The following is a 23,688-nucleotide window of genomic DNA, read 5'->3' on the forward strand; positions in this document are numbered from 1 at the left end:
GTCGTCGGGCTCCTCTGCAGCTGCGGCGTCTCAGTATACCGCGAGCTGTAGCTGGCGGTATACTGCGGCGTCTCAGTATACCACGAGATGTAGCTCACGGTATACTGAGCTTAGGGTGACGGGAGGATGCTAGTTTGTGTCCTCACGTTACCCTAAGGAGAACTGTGGGGAAAAGCCCTAACCCCATAGTTCTCCTTTAACCGAAACAATTGGTGTCCTTGCAACTTCGTTGCTTTGTCCACCTAATAATAATCTTACCAATAACAATAGGTGTCCTTGCAACTTTGTTGCTTGGTCACATAATAATAATAATTATAATAATCTTAAAGGAGAACTATGAGGTGAGTGCTTTTCACTAGATAGGTAGAGCCAGCTGTCACTCACGCAGCTGGGCGGATCCAGACATAATTGTCGGGATCCGCTTCAGCTGCGGCGTCTCAGTATACCGCGAGCTGTAGCTGGCGGTATACTGCGGCGTCTCAGTATACCACGAGATGTAGCTCACGGTATACTGAGCTTAGGGTGACGGGAGGACGCTAGTTTGTGTCCTCACGTTACCCTAAGGAGAACTGTGGGGAAAAGCCCTAACCCCATAGTTCTCCTTTAACCAAAACAATTGGTGTCCTTGCAACTTCGTTGCTTGGCCACCTAATAATAATCTTAACAGATACAATAGGTGTCCCTGCAACTTCGTTGCTTGGCCACCTAATAACTAAGCCTGCATGGCTAAATAAAACAGTAAAACAACACATCAAAGACAAGAGTGTGGCATTTAAAAAATATATGATGGAGGGGACGACATTGGCATTCCGGAACTCGGGCTGACTGGCAACTTTTAGCCCAGGGGGCAAGTACAACCCAGAGGCCCATGGTGCGGCAACTTGACCCCCCCCTCCCGCTTTGCCTCTTCCCCCGCCTTCTCCCCGCCCGTCTGCCACTTTTGCCATCCATGTAACAGTAGTGTGAATGTATTTATCGGTTTAGGAAATGTAAAGCACACTGGTAGTGGAGGGATGCCTCGTCAGGGCTGTGCATGACTGCTGCGACCCTGGTAGTTCTGCCACTAACTCAGAAATACATTGTACAGCATTGCAGAATGGCATTGGCTTTAGAGAACTACAATTCCCAGCAATACATTACACAACAATGCAGAATACCATCAGCTATAGCGGACTATAAATCCCAGCAATAATGACTACCATCAGCTATAGAGGACTACAAATCCCAGCAATACCATTATACAGCAATGCAGAACAGCATCAGCTATAGAGGACTACAAATCCCAGCAATACATTGCACAGCGCAATGCAGAATAATATGAAGCTACATACTCTGTTGCTCTGGGTTCTCCACCTGATGTCTAAAGGGTCTCAGGTGGGCTGTGCGGGTTCTCACATAAGCTCACACAGCAAGTTGTACATCTGTTTCTGAATAGTTCACAAAAATTGTCACAAAAACCAAGATGGCTGCCACATCATGTGACCTATGGCCTTTATATTATAATAAGCTTTGCAGAGCACAGGGCTTTACCACTGTGCAAAGTTTCATGAGTTTTTGACTTACAGAGCACTAGTTACAGGCATTTGAAAAAAGTGGTGAATAATAAAAATAATAATAATAATAATAATCTTAATAGGTGTCCTTTGCCACTTTGTAGCTTGGCCACCTAATAATAATAAAAATAATAATAATTTTAACAATCAATGTGTCCTTTGCAACTTTGTTGCTTGGACAAGTAAAAATAATAATAATCAGAACAAAAACAATAGGTGTCCTTGCAACTTCAGTGCTTGTCCACCTAATAATAATAAATATAGCTGCTCCTAACAGCCAAAGACTGGAGAGGAATGGGGACCTGTTGTAATAATCCAGGCCCGCCTAGTCCGAGGGGCATGCGGATCTCAGCTTCAAAGCAAGTGATGTAGTTGGAGGGCGTAGTGAATGTGCAGATATGGTGGGTAACACATTTTATGTGACACGTAGGCAGTCTCACGCAACAGCTGTTGGAATGATAGTATTCACTGTAACTTAGTAGTAAAGAGGAGTAGCAGTTGTGATACACTATACGGCCTGCAACAGTAACCGTTCACGTGCTTAACAGCTAGAAGATCAGTTACAACAAAAAACAACAATTGACGAGCAGTACTTGCTGTTTGGTAGTTCAGGCGCCACAGTGCCACCCAGTGGAGGCTGGAGGAATGAGTTGAGGAGTCCTTCTTTGGCAGTAGGTAGAAGGGAGCCTGTGTGAGTCCGTGGAGCATGAAGTCAGCAAGACATGGAGGAGACAAGGAGAGGAAACGGCCGGAGAGGGGAGAAGGGGCACTCGTCCGGCCCAACAGTGTGGAGAGTTCGGGCGGGTGCGGCGGAGGAACTTGCCTGGCGTCTACACCATTGAACGAACGCCAGGCAAGTGCCGCCGTCGACTTAAACAGAGGAAGGGGGAGGAGCCGGATGACGTCACCTAGGATGACGCCGCCGGGTCTCCAACGGAGCTGCCGGGACCGGAGGAGAGGTGAGACCGTTACACCTGTGCTCGGTTATGACTGGCTGTGGATACAGTCAGCCAGCCATAACTTAGTTGGCAACTGCAGTCTGGATAGAACTGCTACTCTGTCCGTATCTGCACCGCGGTCCACCATTGATTTAGTCAGTTGCTCACTCTGTTGGTTGCACCAGGGCCGTCTTTAACGCAGGGCAAAGAGGGCACTTGCCCCGGGCCCAATAAAGGTTGTGGGGCCCGAAGCACCTGCCCCTTGAGCCCGCTGCCCGCAGAAAATTGCCGATCGGATCGCATAGTATAATACGTTATGGCAGCGGCCGCATACGGCAATGCCATAACATATTGTCCTATGCGATCTGCACGATCGCATGCTAAAGGTAGCTCCGCCCCCGTCCGCATAGCGTGACATGTCACGGGCTTCCCTGGAGGACGTGAGGCTGTGCGGACAGGTGCCTCACTCACGTCCAGGACATCCGAAAAGAGGCAGACTGGCACGAGGCGAGGACTGACTGACAGGCAGGTAGGTGAGAAAATAAAAAAGGAGAAATTTGTATATCTCCCTGAAAAGCTCACTCCATTTCTGTTCTGTCCTTCATATATATGTGAATAATATGATTGATATAATTACAATGCATGATAGTAGAAGGCCATGATTAGACATAATTAACATTAGGGTTGCACAGATACCAAGTACAGTACTCAGTACGAGTACATGTACCGATACTTTTGAGCTCCAAGACTACACTAGAGAAAAGTTCAAAAATTAGGAGGCAGCTGTCATTTGCAAGGAGCACACGGAGCTCCTGGGATTTCTACATCTCTGTTTTAATGTATGATTTCGTTTTTATAAATATAAATAAAGTGATGCACAGATACCAGTTTTGCGAGTACGAGTAGTGGTACTTGCCGAGTACTTACAAGTACGAGTACTGATACATTTTTGTTTATTGTCATGTGACAGTTTTTCTAAAACAATACAGACTAATGATTTCAGGACAGTGGTGGAGTGCCCAAGCCAGGTCCCAGCTGTAACCGCTGCAACCCTGGTAGTTCTCCTGGAAACGTTGAGAGAAAACTAGGCTCCTCCTCTGTTAAACCTTCAATAACGCTGTATCATGTCAAATTACCAACAATCATGTCTCTGTTAAGTCTGATTATCTAATCATGTTAATTATGTCTAATCATGGCTTTCTGCTATCATGCATTGTAATTCTATCAATCATGTTATTCACATATATTGAAGGACAGAACAGAAATGGAGTGAGATTTTCAGGCAGATATACAATCATGTTATGTTTTACATTTTTTTTTTTCTTGGTGGGGGGCCCAAGAAAATGTTTGCTCAGGGTCCGATCAATATTAAAGACGGGCCTGGGTTGCACCCTCCTAATGTGGTGCTCGAGGCACATGCTACCCCTGCCCTCCCCTAGCTTTGTTCCTGCCAAAACTGCACAGGCACCGTTGGGTGAAAGATGTTTGCTCCAGGAGAGAGACATTGTATGATACCATAGTGGAGTGGTTGGTGTAGGGCCTGAGAAGACGTTTTGATGGTGAGCAAGTTCCAGCAGCACACTTCAGAGCCCACATCTGGCAGAGCCCACATCTGGCATAACAACTACATTATTACAGATACCCACCCATGACAAGCTTCCCACCTTGCCTAATAATTGCCTTTTTAAATTACCAATAACATAAAAGCAGTCTCAATTTTAATAAAATATTATATAACATCTTGTTCTGATGTTAGTTTATTGCTACTGCAAAACTATTTCAGCTTTACCTGTAAAGAAAAGTTTGCCAATTTAAACTGAATGTTTACCTCATCAGTAAGTAACGAAGCCATAGCTCGTCCAATTTCATGATATGCTTTAAGTTTATTTCCTGGACCCAGCAGAATGAAGATAAATCTGTAAAAACAAACATATGTTCTTAAAAATTGAACTTTTGGACATAATTGGTTTTACATGTTGCTTGAAAGTACATTACTTTTATTAGCTTATTTAAATAAACAATTCTTCTCATGGAGCGGGCGCTCTTTTGTTGTTTTTTTCATGTATGGATATGAAGGTTCCCTGCCTTGTGGAGCTGCCTTCTGTGTGATCAAGCTTAATTAAGTGGAGAAAAAGGCTGTGGATGATTACTATGCACTGGGAGTTTATAGACTAAAGGTGGCCATACACTTTACAACCATCGCAAGACCTTTGTCTTGCGATGGTTGTAAAGTAATTTAAAAAAACGTACGATCTGCCCATCTTGGACAGGCAGATCGTACTTATGATCATCGCAAGCCCGCCCCCCTGAGGGGCGATCGCAATGCTGAACGGGCAGTGTGCGCCTGCGCACACCGGCCCATTCGGCATTTGTCTCCCGAGCATCATTCAAACCAGCCGAAAATCGTAAGATTTTCGGCTGGTTTTCTTGCATGCTCTTTAGACAAAAGACATGCAACCGTACAGTAGAAACGGTCGCACGTCTTCATTCACACTGCACGATTCTCGTACGATCGCAGGATTTCCAGCGATTCTCGCACGAGAATCGTGCAGTGTATGGGCACTTTACATTGTGTACTTAAAAATACATTGAAATGGAATGTTGGCTTGAGATCTTTTTTTCTCACAAGTGAGCCTGAAGCAATGCTAAAAATAGTATTAGCATTAAAATCTATTCAAAGTGCCTAAGAAGTTTACCATGAGAGTAGAACAAAATTGTATTTTAAGTGTGATAAATCATACATCAATTGGAGAACAGAATGTTTGTCTATGAATTATGTTGAAAGTTGAATTCCAGACAGGAAATAATAACAAAAAGAATCAAGGTACTCACTGTGTGCTAGTTCAAATCAACGTTCATTTTATATATATATAATATAATATGCAGTGTGCAATGATACCTTTTTTATTGGACTAACAAAATATATAAAAGACAAGCTTTCGAGAGTGAACCTCTCTTCTTCAGGTCAGAAGCAATATATATAAAATGAACGTTGATTTGAACTAGCACACAGTAAGTGCCTGAATTTGTTTTTCTATCAGATCCAAACTTTGCAGAACAGCTATAAAAGTGCCCATACACCTTATAAATATCTGGAGATTTTTGTCTGCGATTGCGTTTTCATCCAAATATCTGCCAGTTGAGGGGAAGTGCACAACCTCAATTACTGTACTACTGGCAGATGTTTGTCTTTCAAGCAGGCTAGAAAACGTTTGTCTGGTTGGACGAAAATGTATAGGTTAGTGGCGTTGTTGTACAACAAAAATCTCAAGATGAAAACTGCACATGCTCAAACGAAAAAATCTGTCCTTTCAATCAATGAAAATTGGCCAGGTGGTGGTGCTGACAAGCGTTAATTGTGTACTACATTGGTCTGTGCATGATGGGCTAGTTGTAAGAAAATTGAACAGGGTGAGATGTCTGGACAAAAAAAAGTCTGAGCCAGTAAGAGTTCTTTTGCTTTGTGCAGTCCTTTTAATCACACAGCGTGTCTGCAGGGAAAAGCAGAACCTCTCTGCAGAGAAAGCTGCTTTTCCCTCCTTCTTTAGTCAGACTGGGTCAGGTCCTGGACTTGGCTGTATTGCATATGTAGGAAGGTCTAATGTTTGGCTGCAGGGAGGTTTAGGGTTTGCCATCGCTTTCCTGGGTGACTGATCAGAATACTGGCTGAAAAGAATTACAAAATCCTTTGACAGGTAAAACTCTTTCTTTCTCATCCACACGGAAAGTGTTGGGGATACTTCTGCCTACAGGAAAAATGGACACTGGCAAAACCCCCCCCAAAAAACCTGTTAGTCACAGGTGAATATCCCACCTACAACCAACATGCTTTAGTTTTTTGCTGGTGTCCTTAGGATCATGGATGTGCTTTCTCCAGCTCTGCTGTTCTTTGTTCATTCAGAAAATGTTCTGCTATCAACAACTGCTGGAAGATTTAGGCTGCATAATTTAAATCCATGAGGTCTCCCCAGTCAGTGAAGAAGTGCAGGTTTTTGCAGTTTATACTGGAGTTCTGCCTGTGAGAACCCAGAAAACTGAAAATTTCTTTTAGATTCAGGCCACATATGGAAATCCGAAACAGCTCTCCAGTTAGCCAAGTAACGGAGATTCTCAGTTCATTACCTATACTGGTGTTCTCTCTGCAACAGTCCTGCATATACAATAGGTACTTCATTGAGGTGGCCTACTTAATATGTCTGAGCAGCAGGCATTGTGAATGATTGGAAGGCAGGAGATATGAGGAAGGCCGAGATACTGGGCCTGATTTATGAACGTGAATGCGCCGACAAGCAATTGTGTTAGAAAACATGTCATCACGCATTTATTATCCAGTGATGCGCATTCTTAAATACTATAGGGTATATAGGATGTTTTTGTATTTTGTGTGGTCATGCTACGCGAAATACATTCTAGAAGATTCTATGTCCCCACCACTGATAGGAGCAGGAAGGTGGTTTATTATGTACGCCTCTTGCTATTTATCTGAGTTGAATCAAACAATGTCTTGTTTAACATTCAATTTACCGTAAGTTGAACACAGTGTTATTTTTTGGTTGTACAGATATACAATTCATGGCAAATTAGAGACAGATCTTTACATCAAGTCTACTGATTGTAATCAATTGTTATTATACTCCAGCACTCATCTGTCCACAGTATTAAAATCTGTTCCATGGAGTCAGATGGCAAGGGTTAATTGGATTGCCAGTAACCCTGAGAGGAGGGAACTTAGGGGGTTATTCACTAAATTGCCAAAGGATCCAGCCATAGCTTTGGCTCGCTTCAGCCGCCTCTGCCCTTCGGTTCAGGGCTGCTGAATGGGCTATTCACAATAGCCGGTACAGCAGCCGAGCCGAAGGCATATGCTTTGGCTCGACTGAGCCAAAGTGACAGCCAAAACATGGAGAAAGGTCGGCCGAAGGGCTGGCCGTTCTCCACGCAAATGACAGCTGGGCGGAGCCAGCCGTGATCTCACGGCTCACTCCGCCAGTTGTAATGACAGATCAGCATCCCCAAATGACCTGGGGACGCTGATCTGTCATTAAACAATAACAACTGGGGAGGCTCCATCCAGTTGTAATTCATTGGCCGGGACCTGCTAGAAGACTCTTGCAGGTGCCGGCCAATAGGAAACAGTTGGGCACAGCTAGCTGTCACCGCTAGCTCCACCCAATTGTTTTTCTTTTGCCGGGATCTGTCAGATGCTTCATTATGCGGCGGGAGTGTGTCGCGTGCCTTTGGATCGGCATACGTAATTTTTTTATTTTTTTAAATTTTTTTCTTTTTTACATTTTGAAAATAATTTTTCTATTTAACTGTATTGCTATTCTGTTCACCCTGTGAGAATAGGGGCAAATGGCAGCGAATGAGCTGCCGGAGCTTCGGCTCAGCCGATCCAGATCCTTGTGCACTTCAGCTCAGCCGAACATCCATAGCATGTTTGGCTGACCGAAGGCAGCCGTTGTACGGCTGATTTTATCGATGTACGGCTGAAGCGTTCGGCTCACTTCACTTCGGCTCGGTTATTCACTCGGCTGCCTTTGGCAGCTAAGTGAATAACCACCTTAGATTGCTCCAAATGCAAGATAAACTGATTGCTAGGGGATATAATTTGTCTTTGGTAGAACGTTTATCAATGTCTCAGAGGGATAGAAGTGAAATGGGAATTGGTAATCGTATAGTTAAACAACAACCTAGGATTCCTTTTGTCTCTCAGTACCACCAAGCATCTGAGAAAGTCTTCCATATAACTAGCAGACATTGGAAGATTCTAGCAAAAATGATCCTTGTATTAGACATGTGCAATTTGTTTCATTACGAATCGAAATTCGTACAAATTTCTGAAAATGTGTTCATTCGGAGGCATCCGAAAACCGAATGTCAATGCATTTAAATGAATCCAAAATTTAATTTCCGAATTTCGATTCTGAACCTGAATTTCGTTGAAACAGAAACTAAACCGGACATGTGACTGTTGGTTGACCAATCAGAGGGTTTTTTCAGCTGCTGAGGGTTGCATTACAGGCACGGTCATGTGATTTCCCATTGTAGATTAGTGAATATATTTGCGACCCGTAGTTATTTTCAGTTCATTTTAGTTTAGATCTGTTGTAGTGTGTGAGTGTATCATCTTTTGGTTATTTTCTGCATTTTTTTTGTTTTTTGGTTTGTGTGAGATTTTCTTTTTGGGTGTTTTTTTTATAATTTACAGTTTCTGCTTTTATAATTATTATGGGGTTCATTTGGTGGTTTTTGTTAGTAGTTTGCCGCTACCAAAAGTTTAAAACCAGGCATTTTTGCCTATATTAGTTTAATACATTACTGTCATCAAAAATGAGCAGCAACCCCTCAGCTAAGAGCACTAGAAGTGCTGCTAGGAGAGGGAGAGCTGGAGCAGGAGCAATGAGCTCTGTACATGAGTAGCCATTCTGTCTTTGTGTCCTCTCAGCTCAACTCACCTCACCTCCAATAAAGCTGAGGAGACGGGAGTTAGGAGTGCTGGTGCTAATGAGCCTGGGAAACAGCATGTATCTGCATGTCGACAACTGTTCCAGGATTTACCTCCTAGAACCACCAGCACAGCTGTAAGCAAAAGTGGCAATACCACCTCCTGCCATTTCTGGTGGTAGCATGGTGCCCATTGCTACTTTTTATGGAAGAGGGCAGGCTAAAGCTGTGCACAGTGTTCCCAGTGTACATGCAGCCAAATGCTGGAGATCTTGGCCATGCAGGAGGAAACATGTGAGGAGGCTCATGATGTCACCACCACCATTGCTGCCAATGCCACCACCATCAGCACTACAAGCAGCTGGGCTCTGATCAGCAGCGAGCCTGTGTTTACTGCTGTTTCACATCTGGGAGAAGGGGAATATCTTCCAAAGATTGCTTTTCCATTGGCAACGTGTAACAGGTGGAAATGGGCTTGCCTGACCTCATTATAGAGCAGTCTGATATCCTGCCCTCTACCCATTTTGGCACCACCGACAACCCAGGGAGTCTGTCACTACAGTCCCCACTCCTTTTCTCCCCTGCAAAGTCCCCTGCACTACCTGTTCTGCTTTCCAAGCCTCCCACCTCAGAAGGGGCCAATACCACCACTAGGACCCAAACCACTGCAGTACCCAAAATACCTGGGATGTTCAGGCCTCCTCCTTCTCCTCCTTCTCCTCCTGCTAAACCTCATGAAGAGAGTGAGACCACAGCAGTGGAAGGAATGCCATTGGCCAGTGTCATCGTTGGCTGCCGTTTCAGCATTTGGCAGCTTTTCTAAAAAAATTGGTGTTGGACAGAAGGTCAAATGCAATCATTGTGGCAGGGAGGTCAGCCGGGGCAGAAACATAGGGCATCTCAGCAATAGAGGCATGAACTACCGGGAAGTGGTGTGGCTCTTCCCCCAAGCACCCAAAGGGGAACCACTAGTGGCACCGCCACAGCCAGTCTAAGGCACAAAAGGATACTGTTACCATCCCGCATCCTAGTCATACCAGCCATCCGACCCTGAAAGATTTTGGCAGCTTTCAGAGCAAGGGTATGTCCCGGACGCAGGTCCATTAAATTACCCAGCTGATAGCCCAGCTCATTGTCGTTGGAGGGGCCCCTTTCTATATGTTGGATAGAGAGCTCTTTTGGCAATTGATGTAGGCTGTTGCACCCCAGTACCGTGTTCCATCACGCAAAAACTTTAGCCAAACTGTGGTGCCAGCCTTATATGGGGCTTGTGTTGAGGTGCTGAAGGAGTAGATTGGAAGGGCCAGAGGACAGGCAGTGCACCTGACCACTGACCTGTGGAGTACATCTAGTGCGCAGGATGCCTTCCTGTCCCTGACAGCACATTGGTGGCAGGCCAAGGTGTCCCAAGATGTACCGGCAACATCAGGATCCTTGTCATCAGTTGCCAAACAGGGGCACTGGTACTTCCTCCTGCATGCTGAGGTCCTGGACAAAAGAAGCACACACCCCATAACATCCTGCAAGCCCTGCAAAACTACAGGATTGGCTTTGTAGTCACCTTACAACCATGTATATAATCTGTGCTCCTAAATAGAGTATTCTTAAAATTTGCATCAAAGTGAGAGTTAGGGAGGGATGGACACAGGTCGGAATTTTTTGCCAATCTTGGAGCGGGGTGGAAGAACCCACAAACTGTGCAGGCTAGGCAACAAGGAAACCACAAACTTTTTATCTGGTTGTATATGTTTTTTACATTTTTAGGTTGTTTCCTATTTTTTTAAGATCTAAGGGATCTCCAAGGAACACAAAAAAACAGAAGGAACAATCAACATTTTTTAGCAACATGATCAAGGCTGTACGGGATGGCAGCTTTGTGGGTGTGCGCTTCTCAGCACACATCCTCCATCAGGTGGTAACAGACCATTTATAAACCATATACAACCAGATAAAAAGTTTGTGGTTTCCTTGTTGCCTAGCCTGCACAGTTTGTGGGTTCTTCCACCCCGCTCCAAGATTGGCAAAAAATTCCGACCTGTGTCCATCCCTCCCTAACTCTCACTTTGATGCAAATTTTAAGAATACTCTATTTAGGAGCACAGATTATATACATGGTTGTAAGGTAATCTAAAGCCGCAGAAAACATGGGGTCCCCCAGGAGGCCGATGGGAGGCCTTTGTGGGGGAACATATTTGGCGACCATGGGGAAAGTCAGATACCAAAACATAACGTGAATAAACAATATCAACCAGAGCTCCGCTAGAGCAGAAAGAGGTTGGGCATCAGCAAAACACCAGGATAACACAATAACCAAATTAAAATCCACAAAGATATGGGAACACAGTGGTGCGCTGGGACACCATACATTCAGGTAATAAAAATACAAATGCTATCCAACAAGACCATGAACTTGACCACAGAAAACCACAGTCTCTCAGGCCCATGACTCGCTCCGCAGCCCCCCGAGGATAGGGTTAACGGCCACAAGCCATGCCCCGGCCCAGTGTGCAGGGCTGCACTAGGGCCTAAAATAACTAGAGCTCCCAGGTCCAATGGAAGTGTCAAAGCAAGAAAATAACATACTATTGCGCCCCATTATCACCTAACACCTAGGGTCCAAAAAGCAGTGCTGGAAGCGAATTCAGAAAAAAGAAAACATCCAAAGTGTCACTGTTGTCTGCAGAGGGACTGTTGAGGATTGTAAGGAAGATCTATGAGAACCGTTCTGTCAACTTCTCTGCGGCAGAGTGGGATGACGAGGCATCCCATGGGAAGGTTAAAGGCAGGATCAAACTAGTCCGGAATAGGAGATTCAACCTCCTGTAAGCTGTTGCTCTGTGTGGAGCAAGATTCTGGAGCCGTTCTTTTGGATCTGCAAGTGAAATGGTTGGCCCGAGCATATGTTGCCCCCACTCCCCTGATGACCTCTAAAAGTGGCTTGACCTACCGGCATCTGGAGAGCATGGTACATGAAATATCTGGAAGCAGGTGATTAGTGGCTCCATCAAAAACTACTGGACCAGCTTCCCAGGCCAGAAGACATGACCAAGTGTTAACCCGATGGACTCTATCCAACTACAGGGGGGTTTGGAGGGGCTCCCCCAGGACTGTGTTAAAGATAGCTGTAATGGGGTTCGCAGCTGATCAGGGGAAGAAAACTGTTGAATTCCCCGTATATGTATGTTATTCCGCCGCAGCATATTTTCCTTATCTTACACCCAGAGCTGCATTGCCACTAGCTGTCAGGCTGACTGCATGTTGTTCCGTGGCATGTTGGAGGTTCCCACCATTGTCTCAGTGGCAATGACCTGCTGGTGAACATGGTCAACCTCACTCTGCAGAGCAGCCTTGATGTCACCTGCCCAATGATCCAGGTCTAGTTGGGAGTGCCTGCAGTAAGGGCCGAATGTCAGCATCCATCGGGAAGGACCAGAGGTGGAGGAAAAAAAAAAAGTTCCCAAACTTTAACAACCATAAACAATGAAAAAAAAGTTTGTTTTCAAATTTTTATTGCCCATATTTTCATCTGAATTTTGATTCAGAACTAAACAAATCGGACATGTCTAATATATATACTGCCTCCCCCCCAAAAAAAATTTTTTAACACCTTTTAACACTCCATTGCTAAAGGCATTTGGCTTTGATTATGGCATGCATATGGCATGGTTTTAGCAAGCTTAGGCAATGTCACAGAATGGATTTCTGTCCACAGTCACATTAATTTTTTACCAAGAATTCGTATTGATGGCAGAGTCACAGCACTGTGTAAAGTCTTCTCCAGCACATCCCAAAGATTCTCATAGGGGTTCAGGTCTGAACTCTGTGGTAGCCAATCCATGTATGAAAATGATGTCTTATGCCCCCTGAACCACTCTTTCACAATTTTAACCCACTCTTTCACAATTTTAACCCACTCTTTCACAATCTTGGCATTGTCATTGTGTGTGTGTGTGTGCGTGTGTGTGTGTGTGTGTAAATGCTTTTACTTCTACTGTTACACAGTCATGATTTGAACTGTTGATCTGTTGATTTTTTTGTAATATGATTTCACCAAGGCTTAAAGTGATCTCTGATCAATATTAAGTAATATAGCATGGTAATAGGGGACATATTGTATAGGGTGAACACAAGAATTTGTAGGCCACTACATGTCAACTCACAGTATATAAGTGTAAGATAGTATAGAGGAAAATCAGCGCCTTAGGGATATTAAAAAAATTGGTCCAACCAACTAATACATAAATATGCTGGTACCTGTGTGAACCTACAATCCGCAGAATTCGCCAAGAACTCAAAAAAGAGTGAGTTAACAAATACAAGAAGATCTGTATTAGGTAGGTATGGGCGTGCCGAGGGATTAAACAATTCAGGATAGGACCTGTATGGTGTGAGGATGGAGGGGGAGTTAGAGATGTGAAAATCACAGATGTCAGGGACATATGATTAGATTGCATCAAAATGTCATGAAAATAAGATTGAAACACATGTATGAACATCTGCGGTTAGGCATATGCAAAATTCTATTGCACATTCTATTACAAGCATTATTATTTTTTTTTATCTAACCTGACTGGAATGCGTTGCTGGGCCATGCAATCTTTTGCGTCAATCACACTGCGAGTGGAGTGGGAGGGGGCATGGCTGCAGTGCCATTGAATTAAATGCCCGCTCCTGCTCCAGAACGCATGGAACATTAAAGTATGCGTTCCTTTGCGTTCCATCTGTTGTTATGGATGGTGTTTCGCTCCGCCCATAGCGAATGGCTGTCAGGACGACCGTGCGGATCCATTTTGGACTGCAGTCCTGCAGTGCACACCAGTGAGAGTTCGCCCCGCCCCAAAAACAAAAATCATCCACGCCAACGTGTGCCGCGATTTCGGCCTACACACAAAGAGTGAGCTGAGCTACCCAGAGTTAAAGCTCCAGTACACCACTACTCCAGCTGACACCAAAAATTTCTCAACCACCAGAGCAGAGCTACAGCAGTGGAGAAGAGCAGCCCCCACACTTCAAGGGACACCTCCCGTGGCAAGAAAAGGGTAAGCGCCATGTCTTTTGACAAGATGGTGGAGATGGTTCGCATCCTCCTCAGCGATGACTGACTGCCATCAGGGGTCATATGGCCACTGTAAGGCCAGAAAGGATGACATCTTGAAGAAGGTCATCTCTGTCGTGAAAAAAAATTGGTGACAAAGCGATCCAAGGGCCAGCTGTGGAAGCACTGGTCTGACCTAAAAAATATGGAGGTGGAGCAGCTTGATCAAATAAAGCACACAATTAAAAGTAGGTGTCTTGCATTTTCAGCCAATTTAATTGCATAGCAATGTGTTTATTGATCCAGTCCTTTTATCATGACATGCGTTTAGCCTCTGCAGTCTGGAATCGTGCATGTGTGTCTCTTCTTTTTTGGTTATTTTCTGTTTTCTGATAGCTGGTTATTTCTGTATGCCATGGCTTTTTTATTTTTTGTTTTTCTTTTGCAACAAGCCAGTTTCTATTTTGTCATTTTGGCTCCCACTTGAGGGTGAACTTTTAGCTCTGAGAATCTGATAAGTGTTTATATGGGACATATACACTGAGTGGCCAGATTATTATGACCACCTGATGTTTGTAGGCAAATTAGCTATAATTAGCTCTAATTTCGCGCTGAAGTTGCTAGAGGGCCAGACCATTATAAATAGGGATGCAGGTTGTTTACCACGACAGTAGAAGTGATTTTTTTCTGAAGATAAGGGTAAACAACGTGATTTAACACCCTTTGAATGTGGGATGATTGTTGGCGCTCGGAGCCATTGAGCGAGTATCAGCAAAACAGCAGAATTCGTTAAATGTTCAAGCGCATCTGTTGTTAAAGTGTTTAAAGACTGGACAGTCAGCCGAAAATCTGGGTCGGAACGTGCGAATTGTGGCCGTCAGAGAGGGCAGAACGGAGAGTGGCAAAACTGGTACAAGACAACAGAAGGGCAACAGTGCAGTATCAGATTCCTCGCATCACCTTTCAACATCTCTTGGAGTCACGAGGCAGCCCAACAAAGTCATCTCGTGGAGTCATCTCGTGGCCCAACAAAGTACTGATGGGGTGGTCATAATAATCTGGCCACTCAGTGTAGTTCTTCTGACAGTGCCTCACCCACACAACTGGGCCTAAAGCAAACATGTGGGATCCCCCATTCAGAAATATCCTTAGTCCCAGGTATAGTACTCACATCAGTTGCTGCTCTTGAGGTGAAGACAAGCTGAATCTTTGGCTATCTTTCCAAAATGTGGCTACTAAAAACGGTTTTATTCTTAAGTTCTGCTGGAACACCCAGCAAATGACCAAGTAGATAGATAATATCTTGCTGATGTTGGATAATGGATCCAAGATGACACCTACTCTCTCAGCAGAAAGAAGCACATCCATTAATACAGAGGTTCCCTGTGTTTGCTATAGACCATGTAGCAACTGCAGGGGCAGACTGACAATGCATGGGGCCCTTGGGCTATATAAGATTATGGGGCCCCCTTGTGCTCTGCCCTTATACAAGCCCCACCCACAAGTCACACTCTTGTATACATTCTTATGTTACAGAAATTATTTTTCCACACTATTTTCAAAATAGCAGGTCTATTCACTAAAAGGTGAATTGGTAGGAGAATTTTAAAAAAATCTAGAACAATATAAACGATTTGGAAAGCAAGCTAAAGGCAGAATTTTTTTTTGGTTATTTTGACCTAGCTTCTCTAATTCTGCCAAATATCCTGGGTGAAATGCAGAAGAATTAGTAGAAGAATTGACAGGGAAACGGAATAATCTAGGACTGGAGCAGGGGTTTGGGTGCATATTGCATGTGAGGTTTGCAAACTTCCACCCCAAGCTCCAGTGTGTGCGGTTAGGCCCCCAAATGATCAGTCAGCCCATGACCAGAATCAATGCATGGCAAACCTCAGACCAGCACCAATGCAAGGCAGACCTTAGACCAGAACCAATGTGTGGCAGACCGCAGACTAAAACCAAAACATGGCAGCCCAGATTCTGGATCTAAACAACAAACTGGCAACATGGAGCATAACCAACATGGAAAGGAGTCTGGACTTGATGCACTAGGCTCTGTTGGAGGGTGGCATAGATGAGGAGGGGGGTTTGGAGGGCAGGATCCCGAGGTGGGTAGCTGGGTTACCTTTTAGAAGGCGGGGTAGAGGGAAGAGTGTGAGAGAGGCCAGTCCTGAATTAATACACCCCAATAAATATGCCAGGTTGCAGAATGTTGGGGATATTAGTTCAGGGGTGACATTGCTGGAGCAGGAAGCCTCCTCAATCTGCAGGGGGAGTGACTGCTCCAGTAAGCATGGGAGTAGGATGGAGGGACAGTAAAGACAGATTTTGGTGGTGGGGGACTCTATTATCAGACAGACAGGGTAATTTGCCATCGGGACAGTGAGCGTTGAACAGCCTGTTGCCTACCAGGGGCTCGTGTTGGACACATTGCGGAACGGATGGACAGGTTACTGGATGGGGTTGGGCACGACCCAGCTGTCATGGTACACATCGGGACCATGACAAAATAGGAGGGAAATGGAGTGTCCTAAAAAGCGAGTTTAGAGACAAGACTTAGGTGCTAGGTTGAAGAAAAAGACCTCCACGGTAGTATTCTCTGAGATACTGCCGGTGCCACGAGCCACTCCAGAGAGACTTGAGGGAACTGAACAAGTGGCTTCGGAGCTGGTGTCGGAAAGAGGGCTTTGGGTTCCTAGAGAACTGGGCTGACTTCTCAGTTGGTTACCGGCTCTTTAGCAGGGACGGGCTGCATCTTAATGGGGAAGATGCAGCACTTTTGGGGGAGAAAATGGTTGAAAGACTGGAGGAGCTTTTAAACTAGATAATGGGGGGGGGGGGGGGAAAAATAATGGAAATAATAAATATAGAGCAAGTAACTAAAGGGGTGATTAATATTGTAATACAAAGGGGGAAAGAGGGCTTACTCCAGTCAATTCAGTCAATCTAGTTAATCAAATCAATCTAGTAGATCAAATCAATCCACCCAATCTATTAAGTAATATATCAAGTAATGTATCAACCATACCAAGGTCTAATAAAAAAATGTGTAATAATGAAACCCTAACTAGCACCAAACTTAAATGCATGTACACCAATGCTAGAAGTTTATCAAACAAATTAGTATTAGTTTTCCTCAGCTATCCATTGGTTTTCGCCTTTTGCACCCATTGTCACATAATTTTCCCTGTCACCTTCCCTGGGTCTTCCGACCCGGTCAGTTAGCCCACCTAGTGTTGCGCCCTTTTGGTTTTTTGTTTCTAGTTTGCATATCCACAGGCACTCCCCCTGGGTTTCAGGGCTGCACACTATTTAGGGTCACTAATTGTTTACCCCTTCAATACCATTACGAGAGCGCTGTTTGTACGATTTGTGTTTTTTCCAAACAAATTAGTGGAGCTCGAAGTTATGCTACTCGAGGAGGACTTCAATAGTGGGAATAACAGAAGCTTGGCTAGACAGCTCACATGACTGGGCAACTACTGTACAAGGGTACAACCTGTTCAGAAGGGACAGGATTGGTAGAAGGGGTGGAGGGGTATGCCTATATGTAAAAAACAATCTAACTGAGCACAAAAGAGATGACATCACGACAGAGGGTGGAGATGGTGTTGAGTTTTTGTGGCTGGAACTGGACAAGACTGATGTTAGTCGTAAACTAATTGTGGGTGTGTGTTATAAACCCTGGAACATATTGGAAGAGGAGGAGGCTCACCTACATTCCCTAATAGAATTAGTTGGGAAGCAAGGAAATGTTTTTATATCCGGAGATTAATTGGTCAAATAGTACCTCTCATTCTATAAAGGCGGGCCGTTTTCTGAACCTGTTAAGGGACAGTTTCTTGGAACAGATGGTTGATGTCCCAACCAGGAAAAATACAACACTGGACTTAATAATCGCTAATAATGTGGACCTTTGTTGGGGACATAACGATTAGGGATACATTGGGTAATAGTGATCACAGGGTGATTACTTTTTTTTTTTTTCAATCTGCAAGCAGTGATCATTTTATTTATTTATTTTTTAGCAATACGTTTTATTGAAGATTAGTGAGCAGTTTCACAACAAAAAGTCGTACAACAGAGTTTCAAATAGTCAAAATAAACAAATGACATACAGCTTAAGGGGAGAGGGCATCCATATTAATGGAGCCATCATCAAATAGTCAAAATAAACAAATGGCATACAGCTTAAAGAGGATGGCATCCATAATGAAACCAGAGCATTACTTGCATAGAATATATGCTATACTGTACATGTTCTCACAGTTAACGGGGACTTGTTAGAGCACTTGGTAGTGATAAAAGGTCTAGGGTGGAAAATGAGGTAGGGCATTTGTGGGTCTAAATCCATACGGGATTCGGAGGGAGGGGTTCAGGAAGACTGCTGGATGGAGCTAGTAGGGTAAGGATGGAAGCCTATAAATAAAGCGGCAGGGGGACATTTGAATAATCGGGGGCCATATAATCTAATTATATAAACCTGTGTAAGGGACCGGACCTTTCAGCTTGGCAGATCATAACCTGTAGTCGCCAGAATAAAAGGAGTGCAAGTCAGCCTTATGATTGATAGAGATATCGTTGTGAATAAAGTCGTCCCATTCCAAAATGTTTATACCCTGCTCAATATTACGGGTGAACATATCTAATTGGTCCATAGAAAAAAATTTAAAGAGCATACGTTTCAAGTTGGATAGATGTGGCAGTTCACTTATTAACCAGTTTTGTAATATACATTTTTTTGCCCCGAGCAAGCATAGATGTTCCCAACGGTTCAAGGGGGGTTGCCGGGGGGTGTATGTGCTAGGGAGGGAATGGAACAGACATACCAATGGGTGTGCGTTTCGGTAGGTGCCCATGATGGAACACATGTAAGACATTATTTGGGTCCAAAAGTAATTAATAGTCGGGCAGGTCCAGAAAAGATGTGATATCGGGTAGGTGTGTGGCACATTTAGGGCTAGAGCACGATAGTAAGTCTATCGGTGTCCGAGGATTTGGGTAAGAAGTTAAAAGCATAATAGGCTCTGTGAAGTAATTTTTAAATTGTATTTCCCTCCAAACTTCACAGGTGGTGATTTTATATACTCGATGCCATCCCGCGGTAAGTGCTTCGTAAGCTTCAGCTGGGTGGAGATGAAAAAAAGAGCCCATTTCACTGTTATTGGGGACTGAGTGATTAACGGTGGTGTCGTGTTCCCTAAGAATGTTGTAGATATGCAATAGGGTTAGTTTAGCCATTCTAGGTTGCACTAACCATGTGTAAGTGGCCGGGAGGCTGTTTACTCGTGATGGAGGAAGGTTACAGTGTATAAACTGGCTGATTTGGTAGTATTGTAGTAAATAAGAAGAGGGAATGTTGTAATCTTTTTGTAAGGTGCAGAAGGGGGTGCAAGTACCTTGAGTTGACAAAGTGTTGTAGGAGGGATAAGCCTTTAGCTTCCCAGAGGTGGAATGGTTTAGAGGAGGCACCTTGTGGGAATCCCGGGGTTGAGGTCACTGGCATGAGAGGGGAAACGCAACCAGGAATCCCCAGGTATTTACGAATTTCCTTCCATGTGATGATTGTGTCTTTAAAAAGGATGATATGTTTAATTTTGGGAGGAAGTAAAGGGAGCGGCGTGTGGATGACCATGGGGAAACAGCTTTCTGTTCCAGAGTAGTATTCGAATAGTGTGAGGTTTGGAAAAAACAGTCTGTCACGTGCCGGAAAAGACATGCCAAGTTGTATAAACGGATGTTGGGTAGGTTGATGCCTAGCTGTAAATTGATCTTATAAAGTTTGTGGACGGCTATGCAGTGTTTTTTACCTCTCCAAATAAATTTGAGGAAGGCACTCGTGAGATTTTTGATGTCCTTGTGTTTGAACAAAATAGGCAAAGTTTGCATGGGGTATAATAGACGGGGGAAGCTAATCATTCTAATGAGATGTCCTCTGCCCAAAAGGGACAGTGGTAGGTCTTTCCATTTCTGCAGATCTGTAGCTATAGATTGTAAGACTTGTGAGATATTTAGTGAGTATAAATTCATGGTTGATTGGGAATATGAATACCCAAATAGGTGATATATTTAGTTTTGAGCTGCAAAAGGTAGTGTTTGATCCAATGGGAGTCGGCAGTTGGGCGATTTGCCATTAAGATACATTAGTTCGCTTTTATCCATATTAATTTTCAGGCCTGAAAATTTGCTGAACATATTAAAATGGTCAAATACCTTCGGAATTTGGGACAGGGGGTTGGAGGGGAGTAGGATTATGTCGTCAGCAAACATTGCCAATTTAAATTCCTCTGCACCAATATTGATGCCAGTAAAAGATATTGCTGGAGGAGAGAGATCGAGACGGGTTCTAGCGCAATGTTGAAGAGCAATGGTGACAATGGACCCTGAAGTGTGCCTTTTTGGAGCATGAACGGGGCAGAAAGAATTGTGGAGGTGTATATTTGAGCGGACGGGGCTGTATACATAGTAGAAATAAAGTGGAGAAACAATCCTGAGAAAACCATCTTCATCAGTACCTTTAGGAGCCATTGCCCGTTGACATTGTCGAAAGCCTTCTCCGCGTCCAAGGACAAAAGGGCAATAGGGCACGCAGAGGGCCCCGACAGTCTAGCATGTTCCATTGCCAGGATAATTTTTCTGGTTTTGTACATGGCCGCTGAGCGGCCATGTACAAAACCTGATTAATTAGTCCCTATAAGGATAGGCAGGATCTTGGCCAGTCTGTCGGCCATCAGTTTGGAGAGAAATTTTGCATCCTGATTGAGCAAGGAGATTGGTCTATACGAACCTGCCAGCCGCGGGTCCTTGCCTTTTTTTGGGAGGAGTCTGATGTAGGCCTGGTTACTGGCTGTCAGCATTGCAGCGAAGTGCTTGTCTTGCGGAGTCCCAGTAGAGCTGGGGTGTGGTGAAGTTGCTTTGTCAAGTAGGAAGTGACAGAATGCTTTATTGTCTGAGTTAGGCCCGTAAACATTAAGAATATCCAGTTGTCGAGTGCCTATGCGGAGGAGAGAAAAGACCATCTACTGTCCATGTCGTGTTGGTGTTGTAGGACATCGTAGGGGAGAAGTTTGTTAATAAGTGTAATCATTCAATCTTTCCTGCCTGCGGCGGAAGCCCCATAGACGGATCCCACCCACAGTTTCTTAAGGCGAGAAGTCTTCACTGGAGTGGGGTTCCCGAAGAAGGGCGACATCGGCGTGCAGTTTCTTTAGGTGTCGGAGAATTTTAGACCTTTTGTGTGGAGATCTTAGACCTTTTACATTCCATGATATTATCTTCAGGGGGGTCCCATTGGATGATGGCTGGGGTGGTCGACCAAGGAGTGGAAGTTGTAGATCAAAAAGAGATGGGAGAGCTTAGGTGTCCCAGTGCCCCTAGCTTCTCCTGTAGAAACAAGTCCCGTAAAATGAAACACATTTGCTGTAACCATTGTGGGTAGTTGGAGAACATTGCTGGTAGGGGTACCCCATGTTATATCCCCTGTGGTGGTGAAGGAGAAGTGCTCTGATTGATAAACAGAAAAAAAAACAAAGTGGAAAAATAAACAAGAACTAGTAATTAGCATCAACATGCCATAAAGAAGATGCCCAGCAATGTACTCCCTTTTTTTCACTGGAGGGAGTGGTGGGCTCAAAGGAGGCTTGCTTCACCCTTGGCATAGAGGGCAAAGCCAAGGCCACCATCACTGGAAAACCTGCCAACCGTGTGGTGAGCAGCATTACCACAGATTCTCTGTCGTCCCGCCTGACGAGAGAAAGAATGACAACCATAGTTGTGTAACAATCAGATCACCATATAAATTCAGGAATTGGTGTCGAGCCTCTTCTTCCTCGGGGGGCTCTTGATAGGTGAGCTGGAAGAGAGGTCCTCCATGTTCTGAATGAAGGCTCGTGCATTCTATGGAGACGTGAAAGAGGAGACATTGCCATGAGGGCTGGTGATGCGTAGTGCGGCAGGGTAGGCTAGTGCAAATGTAACTCTTTGTTGTACCAAGGCTTGACACACCTCTTGAAATGTTTTTCTGGGTTTGGTTAATTCAGCAGAGTAGTCTGCAAATAGGAGAATTTTATGTCCCCCCAGCAACCAGGTTCCTTTGGGAATGGTACAGTTGGAATAGCATATGTTTGTCAGCAAAATTAGTACAAAAAGCACCTGACGATGACCGGCCTTGGTCTGTTGTCATCTCTGGGCGCACCCAGCCTGTGAGCCCGTTCCACTGCACATGGTCTTGAGAGGCCTAATGATCGTGGTATCTCGTCAGCGCAAAAAGTGAGATCACCTGACTTAACCGATTCGGGTAGGCCAATCACGCGCAGGTTATTCCTGTGGGACCTGTTCTCCAGGTCATTCACTTTCTTAGAGATCATAAAGAGTTTGTGTGATGCAGTTTTGAGGCATGCGCTACTTCCTGTCTTGTCACATTCTAAACTTTCAATACGCTGCTCTGCTGGGGACAAATGTGTTTGTTGAGACTCAGCAGTAGTAATATTGCCCAGATGCATTTTAATGGCATCTGCTACTATCTGGGAGATGTCAATGATGCAGCTGGAGTGGGGTGTTGTCAGCTCACCTTCAGATTCAGCATCCGCACTATGCATCGTGGCTTCAGCCGGCGCCATCTTGGGAGCTGCATCCTCCTCTGCTATGTCCTCAGTCAGCTACCGTCTAGCGGGTGGGAGATAAAATGATCCATTGCGGGCGGTGATGAAGAGGGAGCTTTGTGGTAACGGCCAGACATGTGAGGGAGAGATTTCGAAAGGCGATCAGCTGAGCGGTGGGACGGAGAACTTGTGGATGTCTTTACCTCATCAGGCGCCGGAACTGGAAGTCTCTTGATTACATTTAATGTGGGGCAGTGGCGTAAGAGTTGCGGGCAGAACAAAATTTTGCATCCCCCCACCACCACTGTATACGACAAATATACCGCATCGCTGTACAGAGAACACTGAGCCAATCACGTCAGTCAAGCTTGGAGCGGTGGAAGCAAAAAACCAAAACCAAAAGTGTGGTGTGCAATATAGTGAAATGTCAAATTCTACAGCAATCAATGCAGAATGGCACTGGCTATAGAGGACGCCAAATCCCAGCAATAATACATTATACAGCGAAATGCACAATACCCCCAGCTATAGAGGAATAGAACAAATCCCAGCAATACAATATACATACAGTGTATGTATAGCTGATCTATAGCTGATGGTACATATACAGCGCAATACAACATTAGCTATAGAGGAATACAACAAATCCCAGCAATACATTTATACAGCATGTATGTCTGGGGGGGGGGGGGCCGGATCATCTTGGCCGGCAGCGTCTTAGCGGGCAGTGACGGAAGAAAGCTCAGAGCTGGGAGAGGCGGGAGGAGGTGCGGCGTGAAGCGTGTGCTGCGGGTGGAGCCGCGAACAGGGGCAACCAATTGAAAGCCGACTAATCAATGACAACATTTTCCATCATCGATTTTAATCGACTTAGTCAATTAGTTGTTGCAGCCTCAGTCACATCAGTCTCTGTACAGAGGAGTTTACACTCTAATGTCCCCCCGCATTTACATTACCCGCTGGCTTTGTGACCCGCTGGACTCAGGGCTAGTACTAGGCCCAATACTGTTTAACCTGTTTATTAACGATATCGGGCAAGGCTCCTGTACTGACTAAATGGAACTTTCCCAGCTCACACTGTTGCCCTGTCTGCTAATAAAAGCAAGCTAATTTAA

General features: G+C 44.6%; 1 protein-coding gene across 1 annotated transcript in view; it reads right to left on the reverse strand.

Annotated features, from left to right (window-relative positions):
- The window catches only part of LOC108799384 (electrogenic sodium bicarbonate cotransporter 1-like), a gene marked incomplete at its 5' end in the record, with an annotated part of 300,557 nt that overhangs the window by 217,233 nt on the left and 59,636 nt on the right, over nt 1-23,688 (reverse strand). The window contains one exon of the mRNA XM_018571249.1: nt 4,320-4,407. Coding sequence (XP_018426751.1) covers nt 4,320-4,407 — 88 coding nt within the window. The remainder of the gene's footprint in view (nt 1-4,319; nt 4,408-23,688) is intronic.

The sequence above is a fragment of the Nanorana parkeri genome, unplaced genomic scaffold, assembly GCF_000935625.1.
Source record: "Nanorana parkeri isolate BGI_ZX_2015 unplaced genomic scaffold, ASM93562v1 scaffold1710, whole genome shotgun sequence".
NCBI classification, from domain to species: Eukaryota; Metazoa; Chordata; class Amphibia; order Anura; family Dicroglossidae; genus Nanorana; species Nanorana parkeri.